This window comes from Phytophthora infestans, genomic scaffold (genome assembly GCF_000142945.1).
Source record: "Phytophthora infestans T30-4 supercont1.35 genomic scaffold, whole genome shotgun sequence".
In the NCBI taxonomy this organism is placed as follows: domain Eukaryota; phylum Oomycota; class Peronosporomycetes; order Peronosporales; family Peronosporaceae; genus Phytophthora; species Phytophthora infestans.
This window is the reverse complement of record NW_003303724.1, coordinates 536,323-555,008: the sequence shown is the minus strand read 5'-3', so window position 1 is coordinate 555,008 and position 18,686 is coordinate 536,323. Positions and strand designations below refer to the sequence as shown.

Here is an 18,686-nt window from a genome sequence, read left to right as displayed (position 1 = left end):
CGCCCTGCGCAGTCCGACAGAGCATTGGTGAGTCATGTTCCAACCTCTGTCAGGACCCGGGGCGCCCGCGAGGGCTGCCAGGGTACCAAAGCATCCGGCAGATGCTTGGGAGTCGTCGACGTATATGACGACTCCGAGGATGTTTTGATGGTGGCCGCGCCCAGAAGAGGCGCCGGCCAAGTGGGTAACTTAGGTCCACAGGCGGGTAACTTAGTTCCGCAGACAGCTGCAGCTGTCATGAACACTGAGAACAGCGTGTTCAGAGTGGGTAACAGAGTTCCACTCACGGTCGCCCAGACCATAACTGAAGAGGAAGACGTCGGATACGCTTCCTGTGTGAGTAACACAGTGCCACACGCGGTCGCCCAGACCTTAACTGAAGAGGAAGGCGTTGAACACGCTTCCTGTGTGGGTAACACAGTGCCACACGCGGTCGCCCAGACCTTAACTGAAGAGGAAGGCGTTGAACACGCTTCGTGTGTGGGTACAACAGTACCACACGAGGCCACGAGTGCCTCGGATGTCGTAGCGACGACATCCCTAGACGTGGGCAGCAAAGCTCCCCGTCACAGAAGCCGTCGGCAAAGACGCCGCCGCCGCCTCAAGTCGGATCCGAACTTCGTTCCGATCGACGTCGCTTCAAGCGACTCGGAGTCCAGGGCCCGGGCTCCTCCGACAAGGCCGGTGGAAGAGTGTTATCACATCTTCGATAGCGAGACGGGTTTACCCGTCAAGGCATCTGGTGTCCACTTGGAACCGTTGCCAGAGGTTGCAGAGCTACTGAACCTCGAGGAAATGACGGCTGAGTCTTTCCTGGCCAACCTCAAGGCTGGAGAGATCGCTGAGATGGTACTCATGAGACCTGAGACCACTCAGGAGGAGCTGAACTCCTCCTCTGTCTTGGACGAGAACGTCCTGGAAGACATGAACAAGCAGCGTCAGGCGCGCTTGGGTTCTGAGATTCTCAAGAACCCCAAGGATCCGGTGTATCCTTTGGTGACGGAGTATGCGGACGTGGTGAATAAACACCCACCGACCCAACTCCCACCGGATCGAGGCGTACGGCACGAGATTGATCTCGTGCCCGGCACAAAGTATTGTGTCACGAGGCAATGGCCTCTCCCGCGCGAACAGTGCGAGGTCATTGATGCCTTCTTCGCCGCGAAAGCGAAGGCAGGCATGGTGCGGGAGTCGAAATCCCCGCACTCGACGCCGACTTTCTGCGTTCGTAAGCCGAACGGAAGTGGCGTCTGGTTCACGCTTATAACAAGCTGAACAACGCAACGGTGCCGGCCCAAACACCAATCCCACGAAAGGATGTGTTGTTGAACAAAATGGCCGGGAGCGTACTGTACAGTGCGCTGGATTTGGTAGACGGATACTACCAAATCCTGTTGCGAGAGAGGGACATCCCGCTCACCGCGGTAAGCACTCCAAGCGGCATGCTTTGGGAGTGGCTCGTCATGCCGCAGGGCTTGTCTAACGCCCCGGTGACGTTCAATCGCCTGGTGACGCAATTGTTCCGCCCTTTGCGTACCTTCGTACAGACGTACTTCGACGACATATTCGTCCATAGCCGTGCCAAGGGAGGCAAGACGACCATGGAGGTGCATCTAGGACACCTCCGTCGAGTGTTGGACGTAATGCGAGCGAACAAGCTCTACGCCAACATCGACAGGGCGTTTTCGCGTCACCAGAGATTAAAGTTCTCGGTTGCTTCGTAAGCAACGTGGGCGTTCGGGCTGACCCAGACAAGGTCAAATCCATAGCAGCATGGCCGACGCCCCGATCCCAGAAGGATCTTCGAAAGTGGTTGGGCTTGGCCAACTACCTTCACAAGTACAGCGCTGGGTACGCGGGCTTCGCTAAGCCCTTGTCGAGCCTCCTTCAGAAGGACGTCGACTGGCGCTGGGAGCAAGAGCACCAGGATGCTTTTGACAGCATCAAGGCCAGTCTCCAAGAGGCCCCTGTCCTGGCTCTGCCGGACGAGACGAAGCCGTTTAGCGTCGTCTGCGATGCCTCCGATTACGCCATCGGGTGTGCATTGCTGCAGGACGACACGGCTGGACAGGAACGAGTCATCTCATTCCAGTCCAGGCAGCTCAAAGCCGCCGAGCGGAACTACCCTGTCCATGACAAGGAGCTCCTGGCAATGAAATATGCCCTTGTGAAGTTTCGTGTCCACCTTCTGGGCTCTAGGCCCTTTGTGTTCTACACAGACCACGCGTCCTTGAGGAGGGCGACTAACTCGCCTCACCTCTTTTAAAGGATGGCGAGGTGGCTGTTCTTCTTCGCGGAATACAACTTCCGCGTCGAATACAAGCCGGGCAAGCTCAACGTGCTTGCGGACACCCTCTCTCGGAGTCCTGACTATGAGTTGGCCCACATCACGCGGGTGACAACGGATCTATATGATCGGATACGCATGGCGTATCGGGACGATGAGGCTGTCGCGCCTATCGTCAAGTTCCTTATGGCCGGAACGAGCGCGAAGTCCGACTGGCTCTCGTCACGACAGCGCTCACGGCTCCACCGATATGAGTTAAAGAGGGTCTCCTCTATTACCGGGTGGAGCCCACGGATCCTCCACGGGTGGTCGTACCCAACGACGAGGATCTAAATTTCGATATCCTCGCGGAGGCGCATGACGCGCCCTCCAGCGGCCACTTGGGTCGCGAGAAGACCTTTCTGTCGGCCTCTCAGTCATTCTGGTGGACCCACATGTACAAGTGGGTCGCCCGGTACATTAAGACATGCGAAACATGTCCGCGGGTCAAACCCGCAGGGCACTCTTCGGCTCCACTACAGAGCCTGCCCGTACCGGCTGACTGTTGGAAGTCGATGAGGCTTGACTTCATCTTTGGGCTTCCCGCTGACGGACACGGCAACACCGGAATTTTGGTGTTCGTGTGTCGGCTGAGCAAGATGGTACATCTTGCTCCAGTTCCCGTCACAGCTACGGGCGAACAAACCGCAAGGTTGTTCGTCGATGGCGCGTTCCGCTATCACGGTCTCCCGGAGACGATTGTCTCGGACCGAGACCCGCGGTTCACTGCTGCGTTTTGGAAAACGCTGTTCCCTTTACTGGGAACTCGTCTGCAGATTCACTGCGGACCATCCGCAGACAGACGGCCAAACAGAGCGCGTCAATCGAGTGCTCGAGGACACTCTGCGCAGTGTGTGCGCGGCAGCACCACGTACGTGGTCGACGCAGCTTCCAGTTGTTGATTTTGCGCTCAATAACGCGGTGCACGCGTCCACGGGGTTCACGCCGTTCTACTTGAACGGCCTCCGCCACCCCAGAGTGCCTCTCACTCTTCGAGGAGACACTGACTCCTCTATTCAAAGTGGGGGAGAGGCTCGGAAAGCCCTTTCCTCCCAGGTCTCGGATGTGAGACCAGTTTCGCTGCGGAAACAGGTGGAATCCTTTATGGATACCAAGCTGAACGTTGTCAGCAGGGTCCGCGATGCCATAGCAGCGGCCCAAGACAAACAAAAGGAGTACTCAGACAAACATGGAAGAGGAAACCTAAATATATTTGAGGTTAGGGACTTAGTGTTGCTAGACACGAGGAACCTACCTCTTGACACTGTCAGCTCTGTCGGCAGCAACAAGCTGAAGCACCGCTTCATCGGACCTTTTGCAGTCCTGGCCAGACATGGTGCGTCGTACACCATCGACCTTCCAAAGTCAATGACGACGCACCCGACGTTCTATGTCGGACGTCTTAAGCGGTACTTTGACCCGCAGGGGGTTGCTGACTCGCAGATCCCCCTTGACCCAGCTCCTCGAAGCGAGGGCCGGTCACAGTCGTTGACGAGGTCGTCGGAGCAGGCACCCAAGCCTCGGTCGGGACGGCAAGGCTGCGGTCAAGCCCGTACGCCGGAGGGGTTCCATACGAACGGACCCCTGCGCCATACGCCGAGTACGCTGAGTACGCCGGGTACGCACCATACGCGTACGTCTGGGAGTGTGCCGCAGGCGGCTCCGGACGTGGCAACAAAGCCTCGATCCGTCGGATCATGCGAAAAGCCTCGTCCAGATCGGACGAAGAGGCCCGGCGATCCACCCGCAGGTGCAGGCTCGCGACCTCTCGTTCCACCAGGTCCAGGCGGTCCGCAAGGCGAGCGAGCTCGCCCTGATGTCCGGCCTGGGCGGCAGCATTACCGCCAGTCCCAAGGCCAAGTGCAATCTTAAGCACGGGGACACGTTGACGGAGGCGGTCAACCTCAGGGTCCTGTGTCGGACCCGCAGTCGGAGCACTCGGACGAGAGTGGCTCTCGGGAGGCGCCGAGTACTCGTACTCATACGAGGGCACCTCCGCCCCTGCTTGACCGGAATGGAGAAGTCCACTTCCACGTGGAGCGGATCCTCCAGGAGCAACGGCGTCGCGGTAAGCGACAGCTCCTCGTGAAGTGGAAGGGTTATGTCCGCTCCGAGAACTCGTGGGAGCCGATTGAACGGCTCCTGATTGACTGCCCGAAGGCTGTCGCAATCTGGGAGCAGAAGCGGCGGCAGCTTCATAAGTAGTCCGGGGCTTCTTGCCCGAACGGGGTACGGATGATGAATACATACCGTACCCGCGCTCATCGTGAGCGCTAGAAGCCGCGCGCTTCAGGATGTCCCTTGGCAGCATACGCTTGCTGATCAAGTGGGCAAACCTCACACGAAGATCACGCTGGTCCAGGATGTGGGACAGCTGCTGATCTTCATGGAGTTCCCATAACTCCGTGGGCGAGTACTTGAGAGTCTCCACCCACGCCCAGAACATGTCCTCACAAGAACTCCATGTGGGACAGTTCTCGGGCATAACCCAGGGGTATCCCCAAACAGGATAGAGACCACCCCGGGTCTCGGGCTTCTTACGACAAGTCGTGAAGTCCTTAAGGGGAATGCGGTGTGGCGCGAGAAGCACACACCGAGCAGCCTCCACGTTGTCGACGAACAACCGTTCTTTCTGAACAAGGGCTCGTTCATAGATGCCCCTAGAAGTGTGGCCGCCCACAAGGCCACGAGGAGCGACGAGAAGCTCTAAGAAGAGGTCAGCCCCAGAGCTCTCCTCGGGAGGCCAATACCCTCTTGAGTTGATGGCAGCTCCCTGGCTGACGGGTGCCGCCACCGAACCCCCACGCACACGCTGGGCAGCTTGGAAATCCTCCTGCTGCTGGTCGAGGTCATTCGAGACCTCCCGGGGATCAGCAATGGCACCCTCCTCTTCCTCTTCTTCCTCCTTCTCCTCCTCTTTATCCGAGGAGCCGAAGAGACTCTGATAGGAGCGTCGAGTCTCCTTCTCCTCGCGGAGTGGAGACTTAGAGGCGGTACGCTTCTTTGAGGGCTTGGCGCCTTCGGCTTTAGAGGCCTTAGCGCGCGCAAGACCCTCGGCAAGCGAGAGACGTTTGCGAGGACTCCCTTCCTCATCGCCACCGGCTTTGGGAGTGCCCTTAGCCTTAACGGCCGGACTCTCAGAGCGCACAGAGGTCCTGGGACTGTGATCACCGTGATCATTAGCGGACGACTGCACGCTGTCTTCTTTGTGCTCACTGGGCACTGGGCTGTGCCCTCCCACAGAGCCCGCAGGAGCATCATGAGTGCTCTCGGACTCGGCATCGTCCTCACTGCCCGAGTTGAACTCACGTTCTACGAACCGAGGGTTCGGACGATTGTCTGAAGACGAGGGCGACGGACTGCGGCGCCTGCTTGCGCGCTTGTCCGCAGCCGCGTCACCCGAGGATCCGATCGCCTCGGAGGCCACCTGAGTAGCCTCCTTAAGTGCAGAGCCTTTGCCGTGAGGCTTAGTGCTCTTGGCCTGCGCCTTACCGGCTGCAGCCTTGGAGCGTGTCTTAGCACCGCTCTTAGCAGTGCCACGAGGCATGTTAACGATCGAAGTGGAGACCTTGACGAAGAGCGCACAGGTTGCTGCTCGAGGCTCTAACTGTAAAGTGAGCCTCCGCCGCGCTCGCGCGGCCGAGTCGATGGTTTTCGACTTTGAGAATGAGAGTTTGTGACGAACATCTCGTCATTCTGATTGGTCGGTAAACCGAACCTAAGTGGGGGAGGATGTAACGGGGTACGTAGCACTAAGTGTACCCTGGTTACATGAAGTGTGACACTTCACACTTCAGGAGTATGACATGTCATACTTTGGGATATTTGGTACAAGGTACCAAGGTCATTCAAAACCAACCATTGGTTAAATGACATTGCATTTCTATAGGTAACTGATAGTTTGTATTAACCTCAAACTTAACCTACCTATAAATATACTCAGTTTACAATCTACCTTATTTAGGTCACTTCGCTCTCTTTAACTAAAGAGGGGACCTGTGAACTGCCGTTCACTGAGAGTTTGTATACTCTCGGAAGATAACTTCCTCTAGCGCAAGGTGCTGTGTGACCCCGTCACAGATGGCTACAGCTATACCTAGTTTTGTATGGGAGGGGGTGAGCGAGGAGTCCCCTTCTTGCACGGAATCGGTGCTAAAATGAAGCATTAATCAAATCAAACTTTGCTGCTTAGATTTTGAAAGTTGACTTTAGCTTTCTCTCTGGAACGGAGTGGTACAGTATATATGAAGCACGATATTTAAAGGAGCTGCCATAACACGCAATATAACAGTAAATGGCAATTCAAAAGAGTTTCGTCATCTCCAATGCGTTAGGAATTTGTCGCTGAGCTCGACTTGGTGTTTAAAAAATTGAACAAGTTGAGTTTTAAACGTGTTTCTATTTTAACAAGCTCTATTATGGAGTTTGGAAGCACCATCAAAGGAATCACTGATGGCGACAGAGCCGGCATCTGAGGTAAGGTACCAGTGCACGCAACGAATTCTTGACATGACGACATCTCCAGTAAGTAATGAATAGGGGTACATTGGACACGCTCACCTGGCTATTTGTGTGGTGCTGCTGCTGTTTTGTGCTTAAGAGATCTGCTCGACGAGTCCGGCATAATAGCACTTTCGAGTAAATTCGAAGATACTACTAGGTCTGTGGAAGCAGCTAAATTCATACGGGAGTATTTGGATGAACGTGTATACGCATGTTGCAGGAGACTCCAGGAGACTGCAGCCAGATGATTTGGAAGAAGCAATACTTCACGCACTGCGGATTATAATAATCTTAAGCGAACAAGACGAATTCTGAGTGCGTTCATCAGAAAGACAATTCTGCATATTATTAGGCTAAAGCACTTTCTTGAGCGCTTTCTTTTTACCCAGCGCTCAGACTGCTAATGGAGAAAGGTGCCGACGGATCGTGCTGGTACTTGCGACGCGTTTCTTACAGCAGAGGCCGTCGTTTCCAATGATAATTCTTTGCTATATACTTTCGCCGCGCTGTGATTTTCTGCGTTTGAGCGGATATAGCTAGCGATTTTCAGTACACGCATGGGTCCTACGTACATTTGTGAGACTACAGCTTTATACTGGGAATGCCTCATAGAGGTATGGATCGCCCACACCGGATTAAATCCACGGTACTGTGTAGCGTGATGTAACCTGGGTCACCGGCAAAAAAAAGTTGTTTTCTAGCTGCAAAAACGTATTTCTCTATGGATGAGTATGATGAATTTGTGAGTAATTGACGAACATATTCTTGGTCCTTGCTGTTGTTTTGTTCGTTTCATGTAATTGGGTGTCTTGTTCAGACGCATTTAAGCTCGGGCATTGTCTCACACACAGAAAAATAATAAGTTTAGCAAAAAGTCGCGTATTGTACGCTGTACCGGCAGTTTTGAGAAAAAGAAACTAGCAGTCGGTAGACACCAGCCATAAAAAATGATCTGGTGAAAGGGGTCTTCTTTGTTGTCTTACTTTCTGTTGCACTATATAAACATTTTACCTATATTTTGAAGAATTGCACACTGCTACCGAGAATTCCTGAGGTGTGTTGTGCAAATTCGGTCACTGGGCAATACTTTCGCGTGCTGACAACTACTCGCCCCCGCTATTCTGAAGTAGTCGCCTGACCATTCTTCATCAACTAGGTGGGTGTTCTCAACAAATTTGGCAACAAAAGAAAAACAGAAACAGTTGCAAAATGGACCAAGAAAAGCAGGTTGTGCTGCCGACACAGCTTCTGTGGGCCAGATAGATTTATTTAAGTAATTGTATTCGAGGAAAGCATGCTTATCCTCACAAATGCATCCTGTGAATCCAGGCACACGTTGTCCAGTAGTGCGTCCCATGTATCATTGATAAGGCGATTGATAGTTGATAAAGACACCGAAAAGACTTTTCATAAATTAAATTCTACCTATCAAAGCTCGAAAAGCACTGCCAGCGGAGGCATTGCTGAGGGTACAAATCGTTTATCCTGTTTAATGGATCAAGAAGAGCCTAGATATCCGCAGAAGCCTTTTATCGTCTTATTTTAACGATCCCATTCCAAAGGCCTTGAGTGCGCCGTATTTCTGTTGAAAATCGAGTTCAGCACCGATGTAACATTGACGGGTGTTACTCTATTCTTACACCACTAGCACTATTGTTTTTCTCTTTAAGGCTTGTGATACTGCAGAATCTGCAGTGCAGATATCTCGTTAAGGGCCAAATTCTTAATTGGTTGGAGACCTCATACGTCCTCACATCGCTAAATTTGGTGAGGATCGGCATGCCCTCGATTACATTCCAATGCCACTATCGTCAGCGCCAGCCTTCGTCGTTTCCTCGTCCTTAAACCACTTTGTGATATAAGCATACTGATTGTCGTAGGCTTTGAGACTAGCGGTGGTAATAATCATTTTTGCTCTTCTTTGGCAGCGTTGATGGTCGCGCCCAAATTATCGATACGGACGAAGTGCTTCTCCAGTCTCTGGATGTCCGCCGTTGACTTGGCTTCACATCCAATCACCAAATCAATCGCAATAAGGTCTAGGACGGTTTAATGACCGCATGTCTGGGCCTCGTTCCACGGCGATGCAAGGGGAGGGGGGTCAAGTTAGGCAATTGTATATTATGGTTCATTGTCGCATTACATCTTACGAACAGATGAGTAAAATATCAGCCGTCTTGGAGTAGATGCAGAGGACAAAAAAAAGATGGAGAGAACGAAGAACGAGTCTTGCCGTTTTACTAGGAGAATATCCTTCGGGATATCTGCAGTAATTGGGGTTATTGTGAGACCTATAGTGTGTATGCAAGTCTGAACATGTCGAGAGAAAGCATTCTTAAAAGTTATCGAAGTTGATATGTGCGTAATACGCGCCAGATCCCTTTGCTGGACGACTCACTGAACGGGTTGTTCTAAGCAGCAGCCGCCGCCTCTGCTGCCTTTTTGGTGGCAGCATCAGCAGCTTTTTTATCGCTCATTTGGACGAACATTTTGTAGTGAAACTCTAGCGCGGCGAATCCCTTTCGCTTGTTTTCATTTTTTACTAGCGCGATTGCCGCACTGAATTCATCTGGGGTTTCCCCGATGCTGTACCATTCCGTGAATCGACGCGTCGCAAGATTCATGTCCGAATCTTTCATTGCCGATTGAATATCGTCCAAAGTCTTCGTGTCAAGCCAATTCGTCAGCTTTTGGTTATAACTAACCGATGTTCTGGCCTTGTTAATTTGTAGGATGAGCGGCATGTTTTCCATTATCTTCCCGTTTGCCGATAGCTTGAGAACGATGGCCTTCGCTGTTTCTTCATCTTTCGCCAACTGTGCGATCAAATTATCTTGGTTCTTTAAAGCACCCACGATCTCGTCCGCGTTGTTGAGTCTTTGGAAGAAGCTCGGACTAACATTACCCGCACGCTCTTCGTCCTTAGTATTTTCCGTAATGTCCGTGTCACCCATACCGTACCTTCTTAGGAGCCGCTTCTCGGTTCTCTTCAACTGGATGCTGGTGATCGCCTTACCGTCCGATTCAATCACCAAGGCACTCGCGAATACGGCCAGAAGGGCGAAGTACACGCGCATAACTTGTTTCGATCGTGTCGGTCTGCCAAGCAGTTGTGAATTTGTGGTTTGACAGTAAATGCACGTCGTGCCGTACAGTACATGTACGTGACTTCTGTAAAAGATTTCGGTATCGAGATCCGTAATAGTGCACAAAATTAACGGTCCACCGAAGTCGACATTTTTTCAAAACTCTATTCCGGCATACTCTAATGGCCCGCAGTATTAAAGTTTCTGCTACATGTACTTCTGTGAGACTCCGTTCGCTTCCAAGCTCTTCGATTCGCGTTTCGCTTCTGTTCTTAACATGAAAATTCCATTGGAATAGCTCGCACATGCCCATTTAAGCCGTCATCCGTTTACGTGTCTTTCCCCGTAATCCTACTAATTTTAACCTGTTTCTTAGCACTCCTCGCGAGTTGCCAACTCATTAATTACAGCAACCTTAATGTCGTCCGATCGTTTTTGATAAGGTTGCTCAAATTTTAACACTGGCGGCTCTCCCCGATCACACGCCCGCTTTTTAGAAAGTTCTAAATTTAGAAATTAAAATTACCTCTTTTTCATTAAACCAGCTGTCTGCATGCTCTACCTGGTACTCAACTTATCGAGAATGCACGCCCGTTTTTCACTCGATTTCGTGCATCCCGTGGAAGAGCACAACTTTCTATAAGTATTAGCGGGAAAAACATACCCATACAAAGACTGTTTACCAACGCAAACCCTCTATCACAGGTCGCGGTGGATCCATCGGTCATAAAGGTTGTGAATTAGGTCCTTTATCGTGAGTTTAAATTTAGAACTTTCTAAAAAGCCGGCGTGTTCACGGGGAGAGCCTTTAACTTCTCTACTGAAGTAGTTTATTATATGTAAGGAAGAAGTGACCGCCATGTCAATATGTGGTCATGTTTCATCTCTATTTTCAGTAGTTATTGTGTCCAACTGGGTGGTTTGCACTTTAAGAACAACAATGCGTTCTCTAGGGAATTTGTTTGCTTGGCCATCCGCTGTAAACACCACGCTGGTTTGCTATGCCATGTCATGCATGTTGCCGACATTAGCGTCATTACCAGTGTCAGTGACAATTAAGCATGCTACTACTATGTACTACGTAGTATGTCGCTAGCCTGTGAGGGCAAGACGAAATCCTTAGAAGCAGCAACACTTTTTCTATTGCACCTACTTCGTCTAGCAAAACTACTACTTGGAGTACGTAGTACATGTACTACGTAGTACATATGACTATGTCAACTTCGTATTGAGCTACTATTACGCGGCAACTTAGGAAACAAACACCAACCTTACAAATTTACGCAATAGCTTTAAAGGTAAGCACTGATTTTTGCCCTACCTCCTAAAAATTTAAAATTCCTAGGAGAATATTACTAGGAGAATTTTTAATTCATTGGATTTGTAAAGATCTTTACCGGTATATTGATAACAAGGAAGTGAGAATTTTGCCCGACTGGCTAACCGATTATACAATTATACTACCCAACATGCATAAAATGCTTATTTATATCGATTAGTTTTAATGTTCGACTCTCCCTATTAGAAAATAGAACGGAAGAGGTAAATTTGAACCTGGAGAGCCCGTAAACAAAGACATCAGCTTATTTATATCGATTTGTTTTATGTTCGACTCTCCCTGTTATTAATAGAAACAGAAGAGGAGAGATAAATATGAACCTGGAGAGCCCGTAAACAAAGACATGACCCTAATATTTGGATAAGATTTTTTTGTCTAAATGTCTAAATGTTTTGTATTTTTTTTAAATCCATCTTCGTTCGGTTCGAGTTGCGGATGCTGAACGAAATACAGCATTTGTGCCTAAGTTTGCAGTTTCAAAAGTGTATTCTGACAGGAGCACGGTTTCATAAACTCGACTTATCGAAAATTCACTGGTAAATTTAGCAAATCTATTAATAATCTTGTCTTACCAAAATTACTACAAGGGCTATTTGTTTTGGATGTAAAAAAGGGCTATCTAGAGGTGGCTTTCATTAAATGGGTTGTCAACCCAAAACTAAATGATACTTATGAACAGTAACCTGCTCAATTTCAAATTTTGAAATTGAGCAGGTTACTGTATAAAATGTAAGCGTACAGCCGTAACAGTTTATTGCTAGCCAAGTGTGGTACCATATAAATGATACACATACAAACCAACGATTTATTTGCCCCACTCTCTCCAATTGAGCTAGTGCCACCTAGAGGTCAGTCAAATCTATTAACAAGCCAACCCGCATCACGCTCATCAATGCGATCATAACATAGCAGAATTGCCAGGATCATGCCATCCGCCCCTACCTATAACAAGAAGAGCTAGCCTAGTGAGCTCATGCAATCTTGTCTCTGTTGCAGCAGCCATCTCAAGGAACAGCCAGGCAACTTCTCAGCTAACCGTCAAGTCACAGCATAAAAATGCGTCTTTAAATACTGTACTCAACCTTTACATACTGAACCTTCAACCTTGGGCGCGGATTCGGTAGCATTAAGGCCTATGGTAAGGATGGGCCAGTCATGGATGCCTCGATCAGCGATTTCCAGCATAAGCTAAAGGAATACGAGCTTCGAAACATTTCTAACATGGACGAGGTCGGGTTGTTGTTCTCCACGTGAGCCCTCGCCAGAAAGTGCATGTCCGGCAAAAAGAAGGAAAAACACGGATGACAATGGCATGTACATGCATGCAATGCAGACGGTTGCTTCCTTTATTCTGTGGCAATTCGAGAAAATTTCGTAGGAAAACTGTAGAGCGGGCTTTGGTTAAGTGCCTCAAAACAGTCATTTTTGGTAGTTTTGTATCGCATATTACATCAACGAGAAGCTTTGACAAGTAAACTGCTTAACATATATTTTATTCCTGTCCGAGGGTATTTAAGACTAGGGTACTAATCCCTAAAAATTTTTACTGTTAATACCGAAGGGCTCATCTGTAACCCGGAGACTGATCCCCATCTTTCTAAGAGGGGGGGGCTCCGGGTTACAGACGAGCACTGTATCTAAGAGTCTTAGATAAAGTAAAGGGTTGGATTGTCTACATTAAGAGTTTTAGATACAGTACAGGAAAGCCTATACTGTATCTAAAAGCCAGCCCCTTTACATAAGGGGTTGAATTGTCTGCATTTTATTAAATTGATCTCATCACCGAGCACCGATTGTCTCAGGATTTGTAAGTGTTGAGGCAGGAATAGCACATGTTTAGTGGCATACAACTGTTTTAAAATAATATGTTGTCGATGAAATAAAAGACGTCGTGAGTGACTCTGACGAGTAGGATGGTTTGCGGTGGCCGGGTACGGACCATCGTACTTCTTAAAACTAAGTGGATGTATCGGTATATATTGTTTATTGGTAAGATATTGCGCTTGATCTTCTCTTTATTTAAAAGCGTTTTTATTTATAATATGTTAAAAACCACGTCGCGCAAATCTATTCTTCGGCCCCAACTGGGATTCATTTCAAATCGTAATGCTGTAGTAAGAATTCTGGAGAACAAGTAGTGTACTACAATTTGATCTGGTAAATCCGGAGTAGGGACCAATTATTATATCCAGAGCCCCTCTTAATAACGAAAATATCTTTAAATAAATTTACATCTCAATAAATCGTCGTTCTTATTTAATACTTCGAAGTAGTAAGTAAGAATTTTTTCACGCTGTCCTCAGCTGTCGTAGCTTTTCGGTAAAACTTGTTCTAACATGTCAGCCAATTCAGTAGATATATCACGCAGTCGTTGATTGTACAGTCTCCGCTGATAAGCCAACGCTGTTAGTACGATGCAGCAATTGAAACTACTACAATACTGAAGTAGCCACCACAAATATTTACGTTTGCATAGCAGCGTGTGTGGGGCAACCAATCATTCTTTTGATTTGCCACTCGCCATAAACTGGACTTCTCGAAAGTTGCTGCAAGCGACCAGCTTTTGTGTTTGTGTAGCTCGATTTCTGAGACCATCTTTAGTGTAACTCGCATGCAAGTCTATGTGGATGGGACATTTTTCCTTAGCAAGGGGTATCCCTTTGACCTTTGGCAGCCAATGGGTTCCATAAACTTTTTACATTCGCGTGCAAAGTCTATTTGGGTGGGACCTTTCTCTTAAAGGAGCACAGTCTCCGTGACGGAGTATTAATAGCTCGCTTGCCGTGATGATTGCAGAATCGTATGCTAACAGTGTATTCAACACGCACTCCACTGTAACATTCTTAGATTGACTGTTATGCTAAGACTTGATAAAGTCCATAGCGATGGTATTCCCACGGACGGTACCGAGCACATGAACGCACACCGCTACATTGTTTGCAGCAGCCGTATACTGGTAGTCCACTTTCTGAATATCATTCCAAATTTCACATTGGCAAATACATGTACATCTCATGATAAATACGTCAAACACGCAGTCTACACTAAGGGAAATCATCAATTTAGGGCCGCGAACCAGTTTAGGGCCGCATAATTTACTGCCAATCATATACAGTACTCCATTGAACTTGTAAACTATTGGTTATAATAAGCTAAGTACGAATACCTTTAAAATTTTAATATGCAAAAGGGGTGAACTCTTGGCGCCATATTTTTAGTCAGCTCCTCCAACCCAATGAGGTTGTTGAGCGCCATCCACTCCGCTCAAACATTTGCAAGAAGAAAACAAACGCTTCACTTTTTATGTGTCCGACCCAAGCCATGTCTAAGACTCGCCACACTTACTCTACTGACACCAAGACTGCCATTGTGGCAAAAATACTCAGCGGTGCGGCGGTTCCCGAGGTCGCGGCGCAAACTTACGCAGGAAATTCTCCAGGAGCTTTCTACAGAAAGCAGCAGAACACGTACTAAGTCTCGCAGGAAATCTGCAGTCGCCACCGAAGGCAAAGGCGATGGAGTCCCTCAAGAGACGAGCACAGCCCAACATATTGTCAATTCCGCTGTAGTGTAGCTAATCAACAAAAATGTTAGTTGGATCTTTACACAATGTTTTAGAATTGATAACTTACCTTTTCAGTGCGGAGAATTAACGGCAACGAGTAGACTCGAACCCGCGACAACCCTGCTCCCATAATGGGCCCTCAATAAGCTAGCCGTCTAAACGACTGAGCTGTCAGCACTTGACGTTTCTGATTTTGTTTTGGTAATGACAGGCGTTTGATTATTCTTGCATACTTATGTACCCTCCATAATTTTATCAAGACGTATAAACATAAAAAGAAAGGGTGATCTAACCCTATGCTTGAATGGGCTTGAATTTTTTTACCAGCTGATACTGGAGTTAAGGTTAAATGCGGCCACGACAAAAAATGTTTCTGCCGTGTCCTGAACGATCAATGCTATTGGTCATTGGCCGCAAAAAATACGATAAAAAAAATCAGATTACAAGCTTTCGGAAACTGTCTCGCTTTGTGTCCCTGTGCAAATAGCTGCCGAGCTATGTGACTTTCTTTCAGGGCGGCCCTAAATTGAGGATTTCTATTAGTTGGGCCTGTTTGCTTTTATTGGACTCGTAAACATATATATTTAGCTATGAAGATGGTAATTCAAGACGTGTCTGAGTGCACTTTGACGCCAATGAGAACATCAAGGCAACGAATACATCGATTCAATGAAAGTTTCATTTGTTGGTCTATTTAGTCTAAAAGAGGCTGGAAATTATGGAAATATTGCACCTAAAAAATGGTTCGTGGCCAGTACAATATTCGATCGGTAGATCATGGGAAAATCAAAGCCATTCTTCATCCCCAGCTGGGAAACACTTCCTGGAGTTGGTATTCCGTGCTCTTTTAATTAATAACTGGCGATGTGATGACGCCTATTACCAGAGGCAGCCTCGTACCAGTATTACAATAGGCCCACTTCACAAGTTTCGTCTCCTTCGCTGTTTGCTTTGGAAGCTAGGACCAAGCATGCGCGCGCACTTTACCGTCCTCACCCTTATTGTGAGCGTGTAGGTGACTGTATGTGAGGCGAAGTCAACAGCGGATATCCAGACGAAAGAAACGGCGAGGCGCTTTCTTAGAAACAATGACATCGATGTCTTAAACGTGGACGACAGCACTGTCGAAGAAGAACGTGTTAGCCTAAAAAATCTCATGAACGCAGACGAAATCGCCGCTGCTCTCAAGGACTATGACAAGCAAAAGGCCTTGTTCTCAAAGTGGCTAAAGGACGAGGAGACGACGAACGCTGTCGTTAACAAGCTGATGGAATTTGACAACAGAATCAAGAACATGCCGATCCTCGCCAAATTCAACAATGCCAGAACGTCTGTGGCTTACAACCAAAAGCTGGGTGGCTGGCTCGAAACAAAGATCCTCGATGAGATATCCACAGCTTTACAAGCTTTCCAGATAAAGCCGATGAAGGAGCAATTCACCGCGTGGTATAAGAATGGAATAACACCCGACGATTTTACCTCAGCGCTCAACAAGATCGAGGACGTAAAACTCCGAAAAAGCTATGGTGCCCTTGAAAGCCATTACAAGGAGTTCGTCAAAGGTGAAGTACTTCGTGCTAAAAAGGCTGCTGCGTCTGTCTAGGAAAATCTTCTTAATGCATTAACAACTGTAGATCTCTGTACTCAGTTTTGCATCGATTTCGTCTAATCTTTCCATATTGGCAGCGGCGGAGCATTCTCTGTCTTCCTCAGCGAGAGCGCGAACATTATTGCAGCTCTCTAGATTCTAATATTATTAATAGGGAGCTCAAAGTACTAACGCCAAAGACAGTCCAAAATTAATACTTTGAAACCTTCTGGATATTACAAAATTGTTCTCCTGGTTCACGTAGTACGGACAGCCTAATAATTAATTGGGAGTGTATTTGGTGTTTGCTACTTATATACAAACGTCACCTTACAAAATCATCATTCGAATCGATGGCTCGAAGTTTACAGTTCCACATCGAGCGATTTATTCAATCGAGGAGCAAAAACCCTCAAATGGCTACCTACTGTAGCTCCATCTTTTGATTAACGAGTAGCTTTATTATCGGAAGGTCTGGTCAATAGCATTTAACTTTGGAAAATACCTCGAAGCTTACTTCTACAAAGTATTATCGATTTCGAGCAAACATCGTATTTGCATTATACCGTGTCTTCGCCTTGTCTGCACGCCGGGGCTGGTCGCCCAGTGCTGATGGCGTCCAAGATCCGCATGGCCGACGATGAACAACTCTGTTCACCGCGCCGGCGTGTGACCCACTGATAGCACACCTACTTTATTACCGTCCGTTTACAATCCAAATACAGATAGCGTCCTCTACGAAATGCACTCGAGCCCGCCGCAGCTCAGTGAGTTTCCGGCATCGCCCACGTAGTCACTTGGGCTCGGCACGCACTTAGACGCCGCACTACTACGCAACCGTCAGCATACCTGGGAGTGTTCTCTCTGTCTGTACTCCTCGCCCGACTGTTGATTCTCGTCCACCGAGACGTTACCCGTCCGTCCGTTTGCGCTCTACCACTCGCTCCACTGAACGCGACCAGCACATCGTACAATCCGCATCAGTGGCTCGCAGTCTCCACTGCGACTCGTCCGAAGTCGTGTGCGTAAGTCACCAATTTCAGAGAGGTCTCTAATCTCCGAGTGCGATCACCACCGTCAATCTTAAAGTGAGACCGATACTGCCAATCTCCGAGTGAGACCGCCACTGAGCAAGTAATCCACAACCCTAGCTATAGACGACGATGGTGAGCGACCGGCGGTCTGCGAGAAATTCACCATCGTAGTATTTTTTTTCTCCAACTAGCACACCATATCAACAAGTGTATCGCTGCGCCAGAGCTTCAACTAAAACAACAAAGAGTGGTAGAATTGAATGCCGTTTCACTTATGTTGATATCATGTGGCTTGCTCAGTTAATAATGGAAGAAGTCGAAATACTGGCATCTTTCTGTCTAAATAGGGGTATATTATCAACGAGCTCACACACAAATCTATACGGCCCCACAGAAGCGGTCACTGGTGATTAACTCCTTTGAACGCGGACGGTTCAAAATAGTTCTTTTGCTGTTCAGAACAGTAATTAGACTTACTATGTCACGAAATCTACAAGAGTGTATCCACGCCCCTATAATAAATAGATCGAATGCCATTGGTACATATGTACAAATCCAAGAATTGCATTGGTTCATGAAACATGTGGCTCGAAGTACCGCACGTAAAGAGCAGACTCTCATATTTTGAAAAAAAATAAATTTCGCTTCCCTTTGGCGCTTTCGCGCCAAGCCACTCATTCTTCGTTTTCGCCGCGTCAAGCGCAAGCATAACTTATTTGTATTGTAATTTAGTCCAAAACACTATAGGCGTTGCTGCGTCAGACCCCCCCCCCCTCGCCAGAACCTTATCCGTCGGAAACCGTGGCTGCAATTGCGCCAAAGAGAGTTGCATCTGCGCCAGGCAAAGCGCCGGCGAAGAAACGCATAAAACAGACGTCAACAAAGCCGAAGGCCGCGAAAACTTCCACAAAGAAGACGAAGAAGATGACGAAGAAACAGCTAGACAAAGAAACTGCTGATCGCCGTCGAGAGCTGTCGTCGTTCAGTAGGGTGTGTAGAGCTGAAAACGCACAGGGTGTCGCTTCTTTTCGGTGCTGCTGTCTAAAGCGATCTAACTGGGTTTTGTAGCGAACGATGAACTTCGAACAGATCCCCCTCAGACAAACCAAGAACCTGGCACCACGAGCGCTGACAGGAACGGTATGTGTACGCGATTATATGCTGACATAATATAAAGCTGACACTGGCGTAATGGATTTTAGATAATGCTGAAAATGGAGAACAGGCCAACTCAGCATCAGCTAA

The 18,686-nt window shown here is 48.2% G+C and overlaps 1 protein-coding gene across 1 annotated transcript; it reads right to left on the bottom strand.

The window, feature by feature from the left end:
* Positions 1-9,240: 9,240 nt before the first annotated feature.
* PITG_15225 (secreted RxLR effector peptide protein, putative) lies at positions 9,241-9,906 on the bottom strand (the record flags this gene model as incomplete). The annotated part of the gene is made up of 1 exon (XM_002898631.1): positions 9,241-9,906. One exon carries the CDS (start codon positions 9,904-9,906, stop codon positions 9,241-9,243), a length of 666 nt encoding a protein of 221 aa, XP_002898677.1.
* Between the last annotated feature and the right edge of the window lie 8,780 nt (positions 9,907-18,686).